General features: G+C 36.7%; 1 protein-coding gene across 3 annotated transcripts in view; it reads left to right on the top strand.

Moving 5' to 3' along the window:
- The window catches only part of LOC110450325 (alpha-mannosidase 2x-like), a 36,626-nt gene that overhangs the window by 4,420 nt on the left and 12,695 nt on the right, over positions 1–19,511 (top strand). For all 3 annotated transcript variants that reach the window (XM_021497796.1, XM_021497795.1, XM_021497797.1), the window contains exons 4-10: positions 2,613–2,784; positions 3,138–3,265; positions 14,200–14,373; positions 15,579–15,759; positions 16,145–16,322; positions 16,943–17,136; positions 19,088–19,276. In XM_021497796.1, coding sequence (XP_021353471.1) covers positions 2,613–2,784; positions 3,138–3,265; positions 14,200–14,373; positions 15,579–15,759; positions 16,145–16,322; positions 16,943–17,136; positions 19,088–19,276 — 1,216 coding nt within the window. The remainder of the gene's footprint in view (positions 1–2,612; positions 2,785–3,137; positions 3,266–14,199; positions 14,374–15,578; positions 15,760–16,144; positions 16,323–16,942; positions 17,137–19,087; positions 19,277–19,511) is intronic.

Genomic DNA, 19,511 nt, shown 5'->3' with positions numbered 1-19,511 from the left:
CTGCAGTGTGTAGATTTACTGTATGACATTGTAGCACTGCAGTGTGTAGATTTACTGTATGACATCGTAGCACTGCAGTGTGTAGATTTACTGTATGACATTGTAGCACTGCAGTGTGTAGATTTACTGTATGACATCGTAGCACTGCAGTGTGTAGATTTACTGTATGACATTGTAGCACTGCAGTGTGTAGATTTACTGTATGACATCGTAGCACTGCAGTGTGTAGATTTACTGTATGACATTGTAGCACTGCAGTGTGTAGATTTACTGTATGACATCGTAGCACTGCAGTGTGTAGATTTACTGTATGACATTGTAGCACTGCAGTGTGTAGATTTACTGTATGACATCGTAGCACTGCAGTGTGTAGATTTACTGTATGACATTGTAGCACTGCAGTGTGTAGATTTACTGTATGACATCGTAGCACTGCAGTGTGTAGATTTACTGTATGACATTGTAGCACTGCAGTGTGTAGATTTACTGTATGACATCGTAGCACTGCAGTGTGTAGATTTACTGTATGACATTGTAGCACTGCAGTGTGTAGATTTACTGTATGACATCGTAGCACTGCAGTGTGTAGATTTACTGTATGACATTGTAGCACTGCAGTGTGTAGATTTACTGTATGACATCGTAGCACTGCAGTGTGTAGATTTACTGTATGACATCGTAGTACTGTAGTGTGTAGATTAACTGTATGACATCGTGGCACTGCAGTGTGTAGATTTACCGTATGACATCGTAGCACTGCAGTGTGTAGATTTACTGTATGACATTGTAGCACTACATTGTATAGATTTACTGTATGACATCGTAGCACTGCAGTGTGTAGATTTACTGTATGACATTGTAGCACGGCAGTGTGTAGATTTACTGTATGACCTTGTAGCACTACATTGTATAGATTGACTGTATGACATCGTAGCACTGCGGTGTGTAGATTTACTGTATGACATTGAAGCTCTGCAGTGTGTAGATTTACTGTATGGCAATGTAGCACTGCAGTGTGTAGATTTACTATATGACATCATAGCACTGCAGTGTGTAGATTAATTACTGTATGACATCGTAGCACTACAGTGTGTAGATTATTGTATGACATTGTTGCACTGCAGTGTGTAGATTAATTACTGTATGACATCGTAGCACTACAGTGGGTAGATTATTGTATGACATTGTAGCACTGCAGTGTGTAGATTTACTGTATGACATCATAGCACTGCAGTGTGTAGATTAATTACTGTATGACATTGTAGCACTACAATGTGTAGATTTACTGTATGACATCGTGGCACTGCAGTGTGTAGATTTACTGTATGTCATTGTAGCACTGCAGTGTGTAGATTAACTGTATGACATCGTAGCACTGCAGTGTGTGGATTAATTACTGTATGACATCGTAGCACTGCAGTGTGTAGATTTACTGTATGACATCATAGCACTGCAGTGTGTAGATTTACTGTATGACATTAGACACAGTCTTTTGTGGTTTACAAACCTCTTCATGAGTCATTGGAATGTTTGAGTTAGTTATTTCCTATACAACTGTGTAAACAGCGAAAGAGAATACTTTCTGTGAAGGTTGATAAAATTCAGGGATTGTTTTTAAAGAATGGTCATATCTTTGTTTGTGCATGTTTACTGACAGGTAAAACTTCCAGTTTTGTGTGGTTCTGATTTCGGCTGATTTAGGTGTTATTATGTTTCAACAAAAAAAAGGTCAAAATAGTTTTAAAACTAGCAATTAGTATTTGAGTACAAGTTGCTGTCTTGTTATCTTCCCTGAACTAGCTTTTTATACCCCCGCAAGGAAGTGGGGGNGGGGGGGGGGTATACTGGAATCATCCTGTCTGGATGTCTGTCTGTCGTCTGCAGTAACTTGTTGTCGTCTGCAGTAACTTGTCCGCGCAACTTCTCCTTAACGAACAGGTGGATTTCATTGAAACTTTGCATGAATGATCAGTATCTTATGTTGTTGTGCACCGGCATTTCAATTTGGGATTTCGACCCTTTTTGATGGAGTTATGCCTCTTTGTGCGAAATACTTGTTTATTTTTTGGTTATTTTGTTTTTTTGTTTTTAATAAAATAGTGATTACCACAACTCATTACTGGTGGAGACTATATTGCTTTGCATAAGTAAGCCTTTAGCGCACAGTTCTGGTTTATATAGGATCGGGGGTATAAGTTAGCCTTTGGCTTACAGTTCTAGTTAGATCTGGGTGGCTGCAGTCCAAGGTGTGGTGACAAAAACATTCACTTCATTGCCGTCGCGTATATGTTTGTCTGTTTCAGTGCAGTAATAGAATTACCCTGTAACAGTGTAAATGTAATGCTGCATTTAATATCTCTGTTGATACCATATAACATAACTGTATATGTGCCAGCTAGTGACATGTACACTGATAACATTTACTTTGATTTATATTACTTGCAGTAAAAAGAACTCTCCATTTGGAGCAAACATTTTTTTAATTTTCAAGCTGGAAATTCCAATCTGTTGTTTTTTATAAAAAAATGAATTCACATCGGGGAACATTTATAACAAAATTGAAATCATATTTTATGTGAAGAACAAATAAAGGAATGACTATCAATTTGCAGGTTGGCTTAAGACATTTGACCAGTATTACACTTACTACACCTCCTCAACTCTGGATCTAGTTGTGGACAAACTAACTGGTCATCCTGACTGGACGTTCATTTGGTCTGATGTCATCTGGTTGGCTAGGTGGTGGTCAGAAGCTTCTGCTGACAAGAAGCTCAAGCTGAACAAGTTAGTATTAATGTGGTGTAACCTTTGTTAGTGTAGACTATTAATGTGGTGTAACCTTTGTTAGTGTAGATTGCTTGCCTATCATAGACGTACTAAATTCCTGGTTAAGATACAAAGTGAAATATATAAATCTGTGATTTTAATAATATTTAAGCTTAACCTGTGAAGTTATATACCTGGTAACCAATTTGAAAAAATATAAAAATTCATAATCGTCTTTTTTTTTCACTTGTATAACACAGATGAAACTAAGAGCCCTGTTGTGTACATGTTCTTATGTTGGAAGCTAATGTATGGCTACAATAGACAATGATTTCTACACAAACAAAACATGACTGTATAAAATGTTTCAGAGTGTTGAGTAGTGGTCAGCTGGAGATAGTGACCGGTGGCTGGGTGATGACTGATGAGGCCACAGCTCACTATGCAGCCATGCTTTCACAGCTTACTGAAGGTCACCAGTGGCTCAAACAAAATCTAGGTACTTTTCACTTAATATCATGTCATTAAATGTAATTTTTCAGTTATTATCATGTTTTCTTGATGCAACGTTTTTCTGCTATATAATTTATGTAATTCAATTTTTGTTATTATCACTTGTTTTGGATCTGGTATCACACCTGGATGCGTTACATAAACAACGTCAAAACCTTATGGTGTCTTTTTCACACATGGCTGACTGCCGAATGATAGATGGACCCCACTTACCTGTAAGGTCCACCAGTTGGCATGACGACCAGTTTCAAGTCTGATATGTCCATCTGAGTTCAAACTAAATCACTTATGTATCGAAACGCATGTGTTCATTTCATCTTTACTGCTCAAGTCTTGAGATAAACATTAGGTGTCTGTTACGTAGGCCTATGACAGAATGGATTTTCTTTCAACTAAAAAGCCTCCAAATAATTAAACCGTAGCCAAGTTTCACACAATTTGCAACATTTTTTTATTTTTTTATTTTTTTTAATTATCCTGTACACCAAACCCTGTACCAACAAGTGTGAAACTGATTTGCGTGCCGATAGGTTTACTTTACAAGACTATAAATGTAAAAAAACAAAATAAAAGATATGACTTTCAAACACAAAGTTCATTCCACATAAAGTATAGCTTTTGACTGAATTGCAAAATTTGATAAGAACGGGGAACTTTCAGCACTGCTACACTTAAACCAAAGCATGCCATGGGCAGCTATGTCATAATAAAAAAAATCTAACGACTCATTCTTTTCCAGTGTTTCACAGCATCTGATTGCATAAGTTACAAGTTACAATATACTTTAATATATATAGAATTTAAAGTTTATTGTAACAACAGGATATTATTATGTATACATTGCAATAGGAGTTGTTTCCCTTTGTACGGTCCAAGCTATAAATTGCCGATTTATGGCTTCGCGTGGGATGGAGGGAGACTATTTTCGAATGTGTGAGATTTATGGCTCACGAGGTGTGCAACATATTTCAGTATGAGTAAGGACGTTTTTCGGACGTTTTTGGAAGGTCTTCAAAAGCCAAAAAGTTATGCACAAGGCATTGGACACGGGCAGGAAAGGGTGCTCACTGTCAGGCAAATACCACCTGTTATTGGCATTACATCTAACAAGACTAGTGTCTGTAACCACTCAGGCCTGAACACTGATAATCTCATTTTGTTGGCAACCACAAATGGTCTGTCAGCCTAACACACTTTCTTGCATGGATATACTGCACCTACAGAAGTATCAGGCATCATGCAATTCTATTGTGCATTCTAGTTGTGATACTTTCACATGGATTCCGACAACATCAGTATCATACGAGAACCTGTCTATCATCAAGCCAACAACAGCTGGTCATTGTAAGTCAGTAATTATTCCTCTGAATTTAGTGTCATTAAACTGTAGCTCAGTGAAGAATAAGTCACTGTCCATCAGGGATTTTTGAACATCTCAGAACATTGATATTCTTGCATTTTATAGAAACCTGGTTAGGTTCAGATATCGATGACCAGGTATTAGCTGAGGCAATACCAGCAGGCTATGAATTCCTTCACAATGCTAGACTCCTCAGAAGTAGTGGTGGGGTGGCTGTTCTGTTTAAGAAAGGCCTAGGTGTGAGACATCCCTCTCGCAGCCATGATGATGTATACACACACTTTGAGCACATGAATTGCTGTGTCATTGCTGGGGATAAACAATTAAGTTTGTGTATCATTTACAGGCCTCCTCCATTTAAACAGAATGCTTTCCGAAATACTGTGTTTTGATGGGTGGTCTTCCTTTTTAGACCACCGGCTTGTTGTACCACAAGATATTATTATCAGGGGTGACGTAAAAATTTCACTTAGATAATATATCTAATACTGATGCTTGTCAGTTCTCTGGGCTGCTCGATTCCCAGGGTCTGATACAACATGTGACAGAAGCAACACACATCCATGGCCACACACTAGATGTGGTCATTACAAGTGAAGATAGCTGGGGTTTTCATGGAGCATACCTGGTAACCAATTTGAAAATATGTAAAACACTGTGTTAACTTTAGAATCATATTCGTCTTCTTCTTTTTTTCACTTGTAAAACACAGATAAAACTAAGAGCCCTGTTGTGTACATATTCTTATGTTGGAAGCTAATGTATGGCTACAATAGACAATGGATCCATGTCTAAGTGATGTTAAGGAGAACCAATCTGGTGATCATCTTGTTGTCCAAGTAACACTGAATTGTAGTAAGCCAGATCCTGCAAGGAAGGAGGTAAGCTTCTGGAAATTCCATGAAATTTCCATACCAGATTTCATTAATGACATTCAGTCTTCTTCTGCCTTTCAATTTACTGAAAGTAGTGTTGATGATCTTGCTGAAGCATACATATCTGATATAGAGGGGTTATAGAGAAGCATGCACCTCTACAGACTAGGGTGGTAACTGTGAGATCAAATGCCCCTGGGTGTAATGAAAATCTCTCGGTGGAAAAACAGAACTGCAGAAAAGCAGAGAGACAGTGGCAAACCTAATTTGACCGTTCACCAACATATTTATAGGGATCAATACTGGCTAGTTAGTTCACTTTCTATTCAATCCAAGAAGGTTTATTATTTGGAAAGAATCGCAGAACGTGGTCAGAAAGGTGAAATCCTCCTACCAAGCCGTACTTCAGAAAAAGACTTGTCAAGCAAGCTCAGTGATAACTTTCTGAATAAAATCAGCGAGATCAGGAAAAATATTGGCGAAGTGAACTCTACTGCTGACAATGATATCTCTGTCATGGCTGCTGACATTAAATTTGATTGAGAACCATTGGTAAAGCGCAATATCATCAAGAAGTCACAATCAAAGTCCTGATCCTCTTCCCACAAACCTGTTAAAACAATGTCTTGAAGCGCTACTTCCTTTGATTACCTCCATTACGAACAGAATATTGGCCAAGTCAAAGGTTCCATTGTGTTTCAAGAAGCCGCATGTTAGACCACTGCTGAAGAAGCCTGGAATGGACAATGAGGAGTTGAAGAACTACCACCCAGTATCAAATCTGCCTTTTCTGTCTTAAGATCTTGGACAAGATGTGAGAAGATTTGAGTGAGCGACGGCAGTGTGTTGCTATAGGATCTACCTACTCACATGACAAAATACTAGATTTCAGGGTTTCTTAAGGGTCGGTGTTAGGACCATGAAAATATTCAACACCAATCAGAGAGATTTGTTGCGCCATAGCCTTCACTATCATTGTTATGCTGATGACACCCATCACCCAAACGACAGGACAGTTTGGATACCCTATCAGAAAATCTAGATGCTTGTCTGACAGATATCAGTACCTGGATGAAACGCCAACATGCGAAAGCTTAATCAGGAAAAGTGTCAGCAAACATTGGCTCTCCAGCTCAAGGTCGGTGCCAGATCTATTGAAACTGTCCAGCTGTTAAAAACCGAGAGGTATACTTTGATAGTTCACTGAACATGGAGAAACAAGTGAACACTATTGCCAATCCTGTTAATACCAGATCAGGAACATGGGCTGTGTCCGTCAGTTTATAACTGAAGATGCATGTTGCAAGATATTGGTTCGTTCACTTGGTACCGCTTGGTATTGGACTATGGTAATGCCCTGCTCTGTGGTATGTGATCTGCCAAGCTAACTAGTTGTCTGCAGAAGATTCAGAACACTGCACCACCTCTGTTTTCTCATACTTGGAAGAGACAGAACATCACACCTGTGCTACATTCTTTGCACTGGTTACCTGTACAATACAGGTGGCAGTACAAAATTTTGGTGTGCACACTGAATGGAACAGCTCCTCAGTATTGCCAGGAGCTTGCCATCCTGTATCAGCTGTCATGATCACTGCAGTCAGAGACAGAATCATTGTTGTGTGTCCCAAAATCTCATATTGTGACCAACGGAAACTGACTCTTTGGAACGGTTTCGGCCACTTGCTTACCATCTGCTATCAGAAAGTCAAAAACCCTGACTAAATTCAAGAAGTATATAATGACCCACCTCTTCACGACTGCATTTTGGCTTTTTGTACACACCACCTTTTATATATATGTATTTATATGCACATCGAGATAAATGTCTTGTTACTTTATGTATAATACTAATTTGAATGCCATTTTTATAAACTTTTTTATAACTGTCACAGTAGGGATACTATCATACATGTGTTGTAAATCTCCTTGGAGTAATTTTACAATTTACATAGGGCACTATGTTAATGCATTATAATATTGGTCTATAGAAATATGCAATGACACTTCATCCAACGAAACGTCATGTTACAAAAATTCACAGTTCATAACAACATACTCTGTCATTCATGTTCTCAGTACTCACAAAAAACAATGTAAACTTCAAACCTAATGCTTGCATGATTGTAGCATATAATTTTACAAGGATGTTTCTAATATGAAATCTTTTAAAAGATTAAGGTAAATATATACAAACATGACGTGCTTTACGACTGAATTCAAAACAGAATGTATACTAGCAGGCTATTTGATCAGGATTAATTATCGTAATGCTCCTGAATTCAGAACAGAATGTATACTAGCAGGCTATTTGATCAGGATTAATTATCGTAAGGCTCCTGAATTCAGCAACTGTTTTAGCTGCATATTTTGATGAAATAAACAACTAAAAGATCACTGTTAATAAAGAAAAAAAGCTGGTCAGTTACAAATATCTTTACTAAACAATATTCTTTATAAAACCATATCACATAGACATTAAAATATGGTCACCTGCAGGTTTTGGCAGCTAAAAAGGTCAGAAAAACATGTTTTCTCTTCAATTCACATTGCAGTTAATATTGTGTTTCCCTCTAACAACTAAGAAGTGATATTAAGCGAAATCTGCTGTATATGGTACAATTAAATGACATCTAGCATGGCATCGGGGACATAGACTGAAGCATGTGAAGGTCAGGTCACTAACATACTTAATCACCTGGTGATGCATTCATGTGAAGGGTTCATGTCAGCCTAAATGTTTACATTAATTAAAGATTTTAGTAGCATGTTATATATAACATTGTGCACACCATGCAATGTCTTGTTCATTTGTTACATTTTGTAATATTTTGGCCTGAGTGAGGTGTTGGGCTCTGTCAATTTGATGAAACTGGTATCCTCACTGTGGGACAGATAATCAAAAGATATATATATATATATATATACCACAGTGTGAGGATATTACTTCTGGTAATGACCAATCAGAAAGGTACTTTCTATTCACTTCATTTACAGCTGCAGAAATTTTGTTCAGATGCAGATGAAGTGATCATTACAGTTGTGTGACACCAAAAATAGCATGTGCACATCACTGGGTGTCACTATCTTATTCATCTGCTCCATTCCAGTAGAATGTGTTGGTTCCAGTAGTGTAGATCTCAGTATGGAGAAATCAAACGAGGAAAATTTAGCTGTTATGCTGGAGAATCGCTGATCAACTTTCGCCTTGACATCTCAATGTTTCTTTTTTCTTTGTGATAAAAATGTAGTATTTCGAATACGTTCCATGTTTGTTCTGTTGTTTGTCTGTAAAACTGCCAAGAATGGGGCCTGGCTCCCAAGTTATAGAAAAGGTCAATACATTTTAAAGAGAGTAACTACAGTTTTACCTGACACAGAAAGTTATATAAGCGTTACTGGAACCTATTTTGTATATTAATTGTGTTTGTGTCTGTATATACCTTCTCTGTCTTAAGCGCCTAGCATGTTCACACCTCGGAATGCCCAAGGTGACTGTAAACCTCCCAGGTAGACTTACAAGGTCACTACCTGTATAGAAATGTATGTGTATAGGACCATGTCTGATCAGTGATGTGCATGACATTGTGTAGATGTAGATCATTTAAGAAAAGAAAAATACAGATAAGCCTATATATTCAGCTAAAACTGGTAGTACACAGTACAATCAAGTTAATAAATGTTTGAATGACTGTTGGGAGTCGGGAGATCATACCTGTTGGAATGATGGTGGAGTTGTGAGGTCATACCACTTTGAACATTATTGCTGGTTTAGAGAAATGTGGAAGAACACAGACTGCTTAGTATTAGCTCACCTTGCAAAATGTGCAGGAGAGGTTTTGCTATTGTAATACATTGAAGAAAGTAGCCGTAAGTCTGGCGTGTCTGTATAGGACTTCATTTTTATGAATAAAATGTTAATTATAAACAGAATCTTTCTCTGCATCTTGGGCCATGGATAAGTAACGAAATCTATTTTACCTACGTGTTTTATTTAGCTGCTGACATGTATGTATTAAAGTAGTACATATAACAAGTTAATTATATTTTAGTCAGAATTTAGCTTGTGCTTAAACAATCACTGATTTTATTTTGTTATTTTTTGTAGTGTAATATAAGTTCGTAATTGCTTTTCAAATATATGCTGGTAAGTGGCAGGTGGGAATGTACCGTAAACCAGATAACAGTGTTTTGAAACTTTAATCAGCTGCTTAAAATGATTGTGTTGGTTCATCATGATCAACTGTTAGGTCACGGAAAAAATGCTAGATTGAGCGATGTGGTCGTTATTTCAAAATTGTGAATCAAGACAGGTGAGAGATTTTGAGATTATTTCCAGTAGTTATCTACAAGCTAGGGATGGGGTAATTGTCAAAATGCGATGGATGGGTTTATAATCCTCTATATAAAGTTCCAAGTCCTATTCTAGTCACCCAGCGACAGCATTGCTTTATAATGTACCCAACATCATAAGTGTGTTGTCTTATGATGTAGCTTAGCATGTTAGTGAAATATACTATATTACAATATTGTCATGTGAAATTCACAGTAAATATGTATTGTGTGTCTTCTCATTGTGGTCTCTTAATGAGTGAACCAAGGTATGAAACACACACTTGGTCCTTATATGGCTGCAGGCACTATTGTAATACTGTATAATGTTCAAATTACTATCAAACATACATAAAAAATAAATGAAATTAACACAGTATTACATTAACCATGAAAGCTCGTTGTTCCTCACTCAACCTCCCAGAACTCCGGTGACCTATAAGGCCCATGTTTACAACTTTTTATAAGAGATATCCCACATGTGTGTATGAATCAATCCAGGTATTTCCAATAATAACACTAAAAAATATCTTTTTCGTCACAAAAGACTATTCGATGTGCTAATAGCAAGAATCCAACTTTATGATAAAAAAAAAATCCTGATGTCAGATAAGAACAATTTAATCCAGCTGATCTGCTTCCCACATTGACATCAATTAGAGCCCTAAAAAGAACTATTTTATACTCACCTGATACAGATGCTCATGATCAATCCCAATAAACAATTGTTTTTACATATTATGGTGTCAGAAAAGATAATTAAGAAATCATGCAAGTAATTTGAACTTGAATCAATTGAATTTCCACTTTAACGATAGCCCTGTCTGTATATGTGAGGTTATCCCACTGAATTGAATCGAACAGTGTGATGACTTCTTCCTCCTATATATATATAATGTCTTCAAACTATTCCTGATTAACTCCATATCTGATCCGAGTGATAGTATTCCATTGAATATTGAAACCTTTCTATAGGGCTGCCAAAGACTTGCTTTTGATTTGAATGTATCTATTTTGGAGACAATTCAGAGATTCATTTTGAATCCTAGACATTTTAAAATAACTTTTTCTTATTTTCTATTATGTTTAATTGTTAATGCGGGTGTTGGTCGGCTTGACCTTGGATTCCAGCTCAGAATGGTGTCAGTTATAGACAGTTTGTCTGCGCTGGTCTCCAGGTCCTGTCTGACTGACCGGCCGTTATTTGTCATGCAACGATGTTATATTACTTACAACCATTGGTGATTCAATGATAACTAATATAGTTTCATATTAATACTTATATATTTTATACAGGGCTGTATATTTCTACTATCAATACATGTATGTTTACTGTATATATTTTAGACAGGGCTTTTATAGGCTTTGCCTGTTGCCAAATTCCTTTTTTATTTTTTTATGTAAGACCTATACAATGATAATGTGCACTTTAGCAATCTATTTCCTTGCTGATCAATTGCTTTAATCAGACTGAAATGGGTTCCTCGAAGAAGTGAAATCAGAAATCAACATGAGAATCAGGTATATTAGAGGTGAAAGTAGATCGTTCATAAAAGGATACCAATTACTACAACAAGTGATGTTGTTTCACAAAGTTATCACTGACTATATTTCTTACGAACAGTTCAGTTTGTGTTACGAGTAGAGAAGGACAAGTACCCAGTAAGTTCTGTAGAGTTATAGGTATTAGACAGTTCTGTAGAGCTAGGTATTATACAGTTCTGTAGAGCTAGGTATTAGACAGTTCTGTAGATCTAGGTATTAGACAGTTCTGTAGATCTAGGTATTAGACAGTTCTGTAGATCTAGGTATTAGACAGTTCTGTAGATCTAGGTATTAGACAGTTCTGTAGATCTAGGTATTAGACAGTTCTGTAGATCTAGGTATTAGACAGTTCTGTAGATCTAGGTATTAGACAGTTCTGTAGATCTAGGTATTAGACAGTTCTGTAGATCTAGGTATTAGACAGTTCTGTAGATCTAGGTATTAGACAGTTCTGTAGATCTAGGTATTAGACAGTTCTGTAGATCTAGGTATTAGACAGTTCTGTAGATCTAGGTATTAGACAGTTCTGTAGATCTAGGTATTAGACAGTTCTGTAGATCTAGGTATTAGACAGTTCTGTAGATCTAGGTATTAGACAGTTCTGTAGATCTAGGTATTAGACAGTTCTGTAGATCTAGGTATTAGACAGTTCTGTAGAGCTAGGTATTAGACAGTTCTGTAGATCTAGGTATTAGACAGTTCTGTAGATCTAGGTATTAGACAGTTCTGTAGATCTAGGTATTAGACAGTTCTGTAGATCTAGGTATTAGACAGTTCTGTAGATCTAGGTATTAGACAGTTCTGTAGAGCTAGGTATTAGACAGTTCTGTAGAGCTAGGTATTAGACAGTTCTGTAGATCTAGGTATTAGACAGTTCTGTAGATCTAGGTATTAGACAGTTCTGTAGAGCTAGGTATTAGACAGTTCTGTAGAGCTAGGTATTAGACAGTTCTGTAGATCTAGGTATTAGACAGTTCTGTAGATCTAGGTATTAGACAGTTCTGTAGAGCTAGGTATTAGACAGTTCTGTAGATCTAGGTATTAGACAGTTCTGTAGATCTAGGTATTAGACAGTTCTGTAGAGCTAGGTATTAGACAGTTCTGTAGATCTAGGTATTAGACAGTTCTGTAGATCTAGGTATTAGACAGTTCTGTAGAGCTAGGTATTAGACAGTTCTGTAGATCTAGGTATTAGACAGTTCTGTAGATCTAGGTATTAGACAGTTCTGTAGAGCTAGGTATTAGACAGTTCTGTAGATCTAGGTATTAGACAGTTCTGTAGATCTAGGTATTAGACAGTTCTGTAGAGCTAGGTATTAGACAGTTCTGTAGATCTAGGTATTAGACAGTTCTGTAGATCTAGGTATTAGACAGTTCTGTAGAGCTAGGTATTAGACAGTTCTGTAGATCTAGGTATTAGACAGTTCTGTAGATCTAGGTATTAGACAGTTCTGTAGAGCTAGGTATTAGACAGTTCTGTAGATCTAGGTATTAGACAGTTCTGTAGATCTAGGTATTAGACAGTTCTGTAGAGCTAGGTATTAGACAGTTCTGTAGATCTAGGTATTAGACAGTTCTGTAGATCTAGGTATTAGACAGTTCTGTAGAGCTAGGTATTAGACAGTTCTGTAGATCTAGGTATTAGACAGTTCTGTAGATCTAGGTATTAGACAGTTCTGTAGAGCTAGGTATTAGACAGTTCTGTAGATCTAGGTATTAGACAGTTCTGTAGATCTAGGTATTAGACAGTTCTGTAGATCTAGGTATTAGACAGTTCTGTAGAGCTAGGTAGTAGACAGTTCTGTAGATCTAGGTATTAGACAGTTCTGTAGATCTAGGTATTAGACAGTTCTGTAGATCTAGGTATTAGACAGTTCTGTAGAGCTAGGTATTAGACAGTTCTGTAGATCTAGGTATTAGACAGTTCTGTAGAACTAGGTATTAGACAGTTCTGTAGATCTAGGTATTAGACAGTTCTGTAGATCTAGGTATTAGACAGTTCTGTAGAACTAGGTATTAGACAGTTCTGTAGAGCTAGGTATTAGACAGTTCTGTAGAGCTAGGTATTAGACAGTTCTGTAGATCTAGGTATTAGACAGTTCTGTAGAACGAGGTCTGCTGTATCCCTTTTATCTATCATATGCCTGACTGCTTGATTTTTTGCCTCTAAATGATCAACATTTCACCTATATATCATTGATGCAAATAAGCTTTGCTTGTGTGTGTAGGGAAATGTATCAATATCTTAGTTGTATTTAACTAAGGGATATTAGCTTTGGTAGAGGATATTCTAACTAGGGTCAGGTATGTTAACTATTTATTTTTGTATATATGTTACACAGCAGGGTACTGTAAATTTACTTTGCTGTGTAGATACACTATATAAACTAACCAAAATAACTGCCATTATCTTAGTTATACATTTAGTTGTAATGCCCGGATTGTTGTAAAATTGTTATAAACAGTTGTAAACATTCCTATAATGTAAACTATCCTCATAAGTTACTGATAATTAAGTATCTAGTATAGAATGATACAACTGTACTTGATCACAATGATTTATTTCTAGGTGTCATATTTTCTATATCCAGTAATTTTCCTTTAAGAGCTGATGAAAATGACAATGTAGTTTTGTAATTTAAAGAAACAAAATGGAGTCGGTTGAGTATGAATACAATTTGTAATTTATTTTAAGTCAATTGAATTAATATTTTGTTTTCCATGTTAAGAATTAATTACACAAAAAAAAATGTAGTGTCCTGGGGTATAGATTTCTGTCTTTATGAATATATCTGCGCTACAATGTAGGTATTACACCTAATGTCAGCTGGGCTGTCGATCCGTTTGGACATTCTGCGACAATGACCTACTTGCTACAAAGGTCCAATCTCCAGAAAATGGTAATCCAGAGAGTCAGCTATGCTGTCAAACAACATTTGGCATCAGGAAGGAACCTGGAGTTCTACTGGACACAAGCTTGGGGTATTTATGTACTTACTGTATTAAAACTGTAACTAGTATTGACAGTTATTAATAATTGCCATGCAGTCACTCTAGGGGTCACACTCACTTTCTCTCTCTGAACTCAAGGGGTCACACTCACTTTCTCTCTCTGAACTCCAGGGGTCACACTCACTTTCTCTCTCTGAACTCAAGGGGTCACACTCACTTTCTCTCTCTGATCTCCTGGGGTCACACTCACTTTCTCTCTCTGAACTCAAGGGGTCACACTCACTTTCTCTCTCTGATCTCCTGGGGTCACACTCACTTTCTCTCTCTGAACTCAAGGGGTCACACTCACTTTCTCTCTCTGATCTCCAGGGGTCACACTCACTTTCTCTCACTTTAAATTTGCTATGACATATTCCAAGGGTACAGAGACTGGAGGTGAGTGTTACCCACGGAGTATTGAGGATGACTTAGGAGCAAAAAAGTTAGTAGAGCTCCAGATTCAAAGAAGTAGCATTTCAATAAATAACCCAGCCAACAGACAGCGCTATGCAAGGTTTTGATAATGACATCAAAATTGTTGTGATATTACCATACTAGGGTGATCATAATTGTCTGTAAATACAATTCATACAGTTTTCATGATAAATTGTGAAGGAACTAATAAATCATGCTGATAACTGCAATGGTAGTGGTAGCTAGGGAAGGCCGTCTTTATCTGATTTTAATTAACTCAATTTAATAAATTTTAAATGCATTAAATGTGATATGATATATATTGATCATGTTATATCATCAAAATATACTCTCAAACTGCAGTAAAACCTCAATATAATGCCCTTCTTTTCATTTGTCAGAAAACAAATTATTTTGAAGGTCTGTTTTCTTTTCTTTTTTCGTAACAATTCCTTATAATATATAATATAAGTCTCCCTTGATACATTATCAAACCTCTTATAAATTTATAATGTCCATACCTATGATAACTTCTCTATTATGGCTCTGGATCAGGTGAGCTCACACAATGTCCGATAGAAGATGTGAATACCAGTATAATTAAACTGACATAGCCTTATGTATGAAATTGTCTAATTCTGCAGCAAAACCAAGCAGGATAAAAGTAGCCATATTTTACCTAATATGTTGTTTATGTTCCCTGTAGACCGGGCCCACACCACAGCTTGTCTGTGTCACATGATGCCTTTCCTGTCCTATGCTATACTGTTCTCCTGTTGTAGACCGGGCCCACACCACAGCTAGTCTGTGTCACATGATGCCCTTCCTGTCCTATGCTATACCGTTCTCCTGTGGCCCTGATCCTCAAGTCTGCTGCAAGTTGGATTTTATCAACAGCAAGTGTTACTATGGACAAGAAAAGGTGCCACCCATCCGTGTTGACGACAGCAACGTGGCTTATCTGTAAGTAGGGGTTTCAATATAGCATGCAGATGTTGTTTATCAAGAAGTAGATGTACATTTATACATGGATGTGAGATTTTACACCACTTATGTATTGAGATTTATCAATAACATGGGGTGAATTGTAACAAGATGATTAAATTGTTCCTCATAGCACTCCCCATTATAGAAATTGATGTGTAACATGTGTTGCATTTGTCTCTGTGTACAAGAATTCCTGTATTGCATTCCCCCATGGTTAAAAAAAAATATATCTTTTTATTATGTTTCGCCTTATGTAAGAGATTTTCCTTATGAATGTGTAAGAGAATTTCACATTTGTCTCCATGTAAGAGATTTGGTGTGATAAATTGTCACTGTAAGAGATATGTCACGTGTTTTTAAGGGCTGAGGAACTGTGGGAACAGTTTCAGAAGAAGGCTGAGTTATACCAGCATGGGGTTCTACTGGTACCACATGGGGATGACTTCCACTACAGATACTCTACAGAATGGGATAGGCAGTTGGGTAACCTCACCAAGCTCATGAATTTCATCAACACAAACCCACGCATGAACACAAAGGTAACATGTGTACACCAACCAAGCACAGCATGGAATGCAACAGTGTACAATGAGAATGATGAGCATCTTGTTGTGGGCTTCCCTGGGTTTAAAGTTATAAGCATATCCTCCATAAACTAAAGGTGGGCCAGTTTTCTCAACCATCAGATAGGTGATGATGATGAAGAAATGAAACAAAATAAAATTGGAAATCAAAGAATATTGTTGTATTTACCTTAAGATATGAAAAATACAAATGTACGTAGTTAGATGTATATATATATGACATTGTGGAAACAACATTATGGTGGAATATGCCCTCAAAATACCCTTAATCATCATTTCAAAATTAGAGATATTCATTCTACCGACTGATGATGTCTGCTCATGGTCTATGAGGAATACTGAATATTTCACGGTTAAAATTTCATATGGCAACAGTCAAATCAGCGTCTTGGTTTATTTTAATTTTTTTTTTTATTTAAGTCTGCTCATTTTCACAGACATCGCCCTGTAAGCAGGGTACTGGGTTAAAGATGGAACATACATAACTCTCTCTGCCTCTTTATTTCCAATCATATTAAATTTTCTTCTGCCCCTTTAATTTAAAGTCACAGTAATGTTTCCTTCTTATTTTCCAGATAAGATTTGGAACACTGAGTGATTATTTTACTGCATTGGCCAAGAAATCCACAGCCACTGAAGCACTACAGATCCCGACACTGGCTGGAGACTTCTTCACCTATACTGACCGTGCTGACCAGTACTGGAGTGGCTACTACACGTCCAGGCCACACCTCAAACACATGGCCCGCAAAATCCAGGCCATTCTCAGGTAGTAACACTGGCACTATTGTACAAATGTGTAGTCATGTGAACCTTACACTGCCAGTTGGAAATGAATTGGTTCGTTGTGGAAGTGTCACCGATACAGGACTTTCAATTTCATTTTAGCAATTTTAGAAGCCACATTATGCTTTCCCAGAAATTGAGAGGGTCACATTGAAAAGGACTCCTTGAAAAAGTATTTGAGGTATTAGAAATACATTTTAAGTTTTGTTTGTTGTACTATCTTGTATTATAATTAGCTGTTTAAATGTATTTGTCTTGTCACATACAGTAAAATAGAAAACTGAAGAACCATATTGTTTATACACCGACTTAAAAATAACAAGAGGAACCAGGAAGCCACCAAAACAAAGGAAATAGATTATAAACAACAAATGATTATGAAACATCATAAACATTAAACACCCACCAAAACAAATAATGAAAACAGGCCCATTGATAATGAAACACTGCGAGTGAGTCATCATAAATGCCCACAAAAAGCAAACATGAAACCAGGCCCAATCCCATGATTATGAAAATAATATGTAAATACATAGGAATTGAATGGAATTTTTTTCATGTACATTGCGGCAATGAATAGCAGTAGCTGATCTACATATCCTGTGGAGCGCGTTATCGCTCCTCAGAAGATATGTAGATCCGCTACTGCTATTCATTGCCGCAATGTACATGAAAAAAAATCCATTCAATTCATATATTCAAGTTACGATGAACTACAATAAAAAAAAGTTACAACACTTTTTGTAGATTTAATATTTTTAATAATAGTATCGGTCAGAAAACCATAAAAAAAGGAACAGCCTACACAAAACTTCAAATGTTCAACTTCTGCAGATCAGCTGATTTTATTGAAACGAAAATATATATCTGGTATCTAATAATAACCAACACTTAATATTTCTTTCATTTTGAAAGATGATCTTAGTTGATGGTTTTTTTGCATTAAACAATGCATATTATATATTTTGAAAAGTTTATGTCCACACTATTTCAAATCATTGGTCACCATAGTAACCATCCTTGGCACCCGTTGGCCGAGCACCCGTCGGCAGTAGGCATATAGCTCATTTGAAGTTGAATGATGTAAATGATGATAAGTTGGTGGATGAAGTGTCATTACAAAGTACACTGAGTTTAATTTACAAGTTGATGTCATGGGGATTACCCAGCCGGACGTTTGGGTGTTAGAAAGTTCATGACCACGAGGAACCGATTGCGAGTCGGAAGTCAATATTTAATATGACAATGGTTTTTTTAGTTTTAAATTAGAAATAATGATAGTACAATGGTGCGCCATTCATGATTTTTGTAATGTTTATTATTATTTCTCGCAAGAAGGGGAGATAACTATTCTTAGAAACGGTACTATGCATAGTAATATGAAGTGGTCATTGTGTGTGAAATCAGCTGACCGGTTGCACAAAATCGTTGTATTCATAGTGTTTCATAGTCTAATGGCAGTTGTTTTCAGTTGGTATATTCATGTACAGAACAATCATCAAGAATGTAATTTTAATAAATCGAAACCTCAGTATACTATCTCTTGATGCTCCATTAGCTACCTTAGCATACTGCAAACATTTATTTTTCCATTTAAGTCCTCCTTTCCTTTTTAGATAATAATTCCTATATACTATTATCTCCCTTAATATGCTGCCAGTCCCATTTTATAACATCAAAATTTGGCCACTTAAATGATGAAAGTTTGATGAGGTTTCACTGTACCTAAATAGTTATATGCATGTAAGTAAAAAAAATATGAACAACAAACTGAAGAAAATCGGCAGGATACTAAAGACTTCACTGTTAATCTTTTGAGAGACCGTGTTCTACAAGAGTAAGTAAGTGACCTTGGTACAGTGTAACTTTGTGTCACAGAAGATCAGGATACTGCTCAATTGTTTTATACAAACCTTTCTGTCTGGTGTTGACAGGTCCGTGGAAATTCTCTTCTCCCTGTGTCTTGCTCAGGCAATACATAGAAGCACCATAGAACGCATAATGGAAATACTGAAAGATGCTGCCAAGCTGCAGACCTACAGACAGACACTGGCTTTGTTTCAACACCACGATGCCATCACTGGGACGGCCAAGAGAAAGGTTGTCAGGGATTACGGGGACAGGTGAGGTCACAGTTGTAATGGTAACTCCTGTGGCACAAAGAACTAACTTCTAGTCATGAAAGTAGGAAATCTCCTGTATATTCATGCTTTAAAAATATGAGATTTTGGTCAATTTTATGTTTTAGGTATCATAGATAGGTCATGTAATATTCACGCTGAATTAAGCATTTAGATTTCCATATGTCCATGTGACAGGACATGTTTCGAGGGACATGTGACATCCTGTATATATCAT

This window comes from Mizuhopecten yessoensis, unplaced genomic scaffold, assembly GCF_002113885.1.
Source record: "Mizuhopecten yessoensis strain PY_sf001 unplaced genomic scaffold, ASM211388v2 scaffold5181, whole genome shotgun sequence".
NCBI lineage: Eukaryota > Metazoa > Mollusca > Bivalvia > Pectinida > Pectinidae > Mizuhopecten > Mizuhopecten yessoensis.
This window is presented reverse-complemented; position numbering and strand designations above follow the sequence as displayed.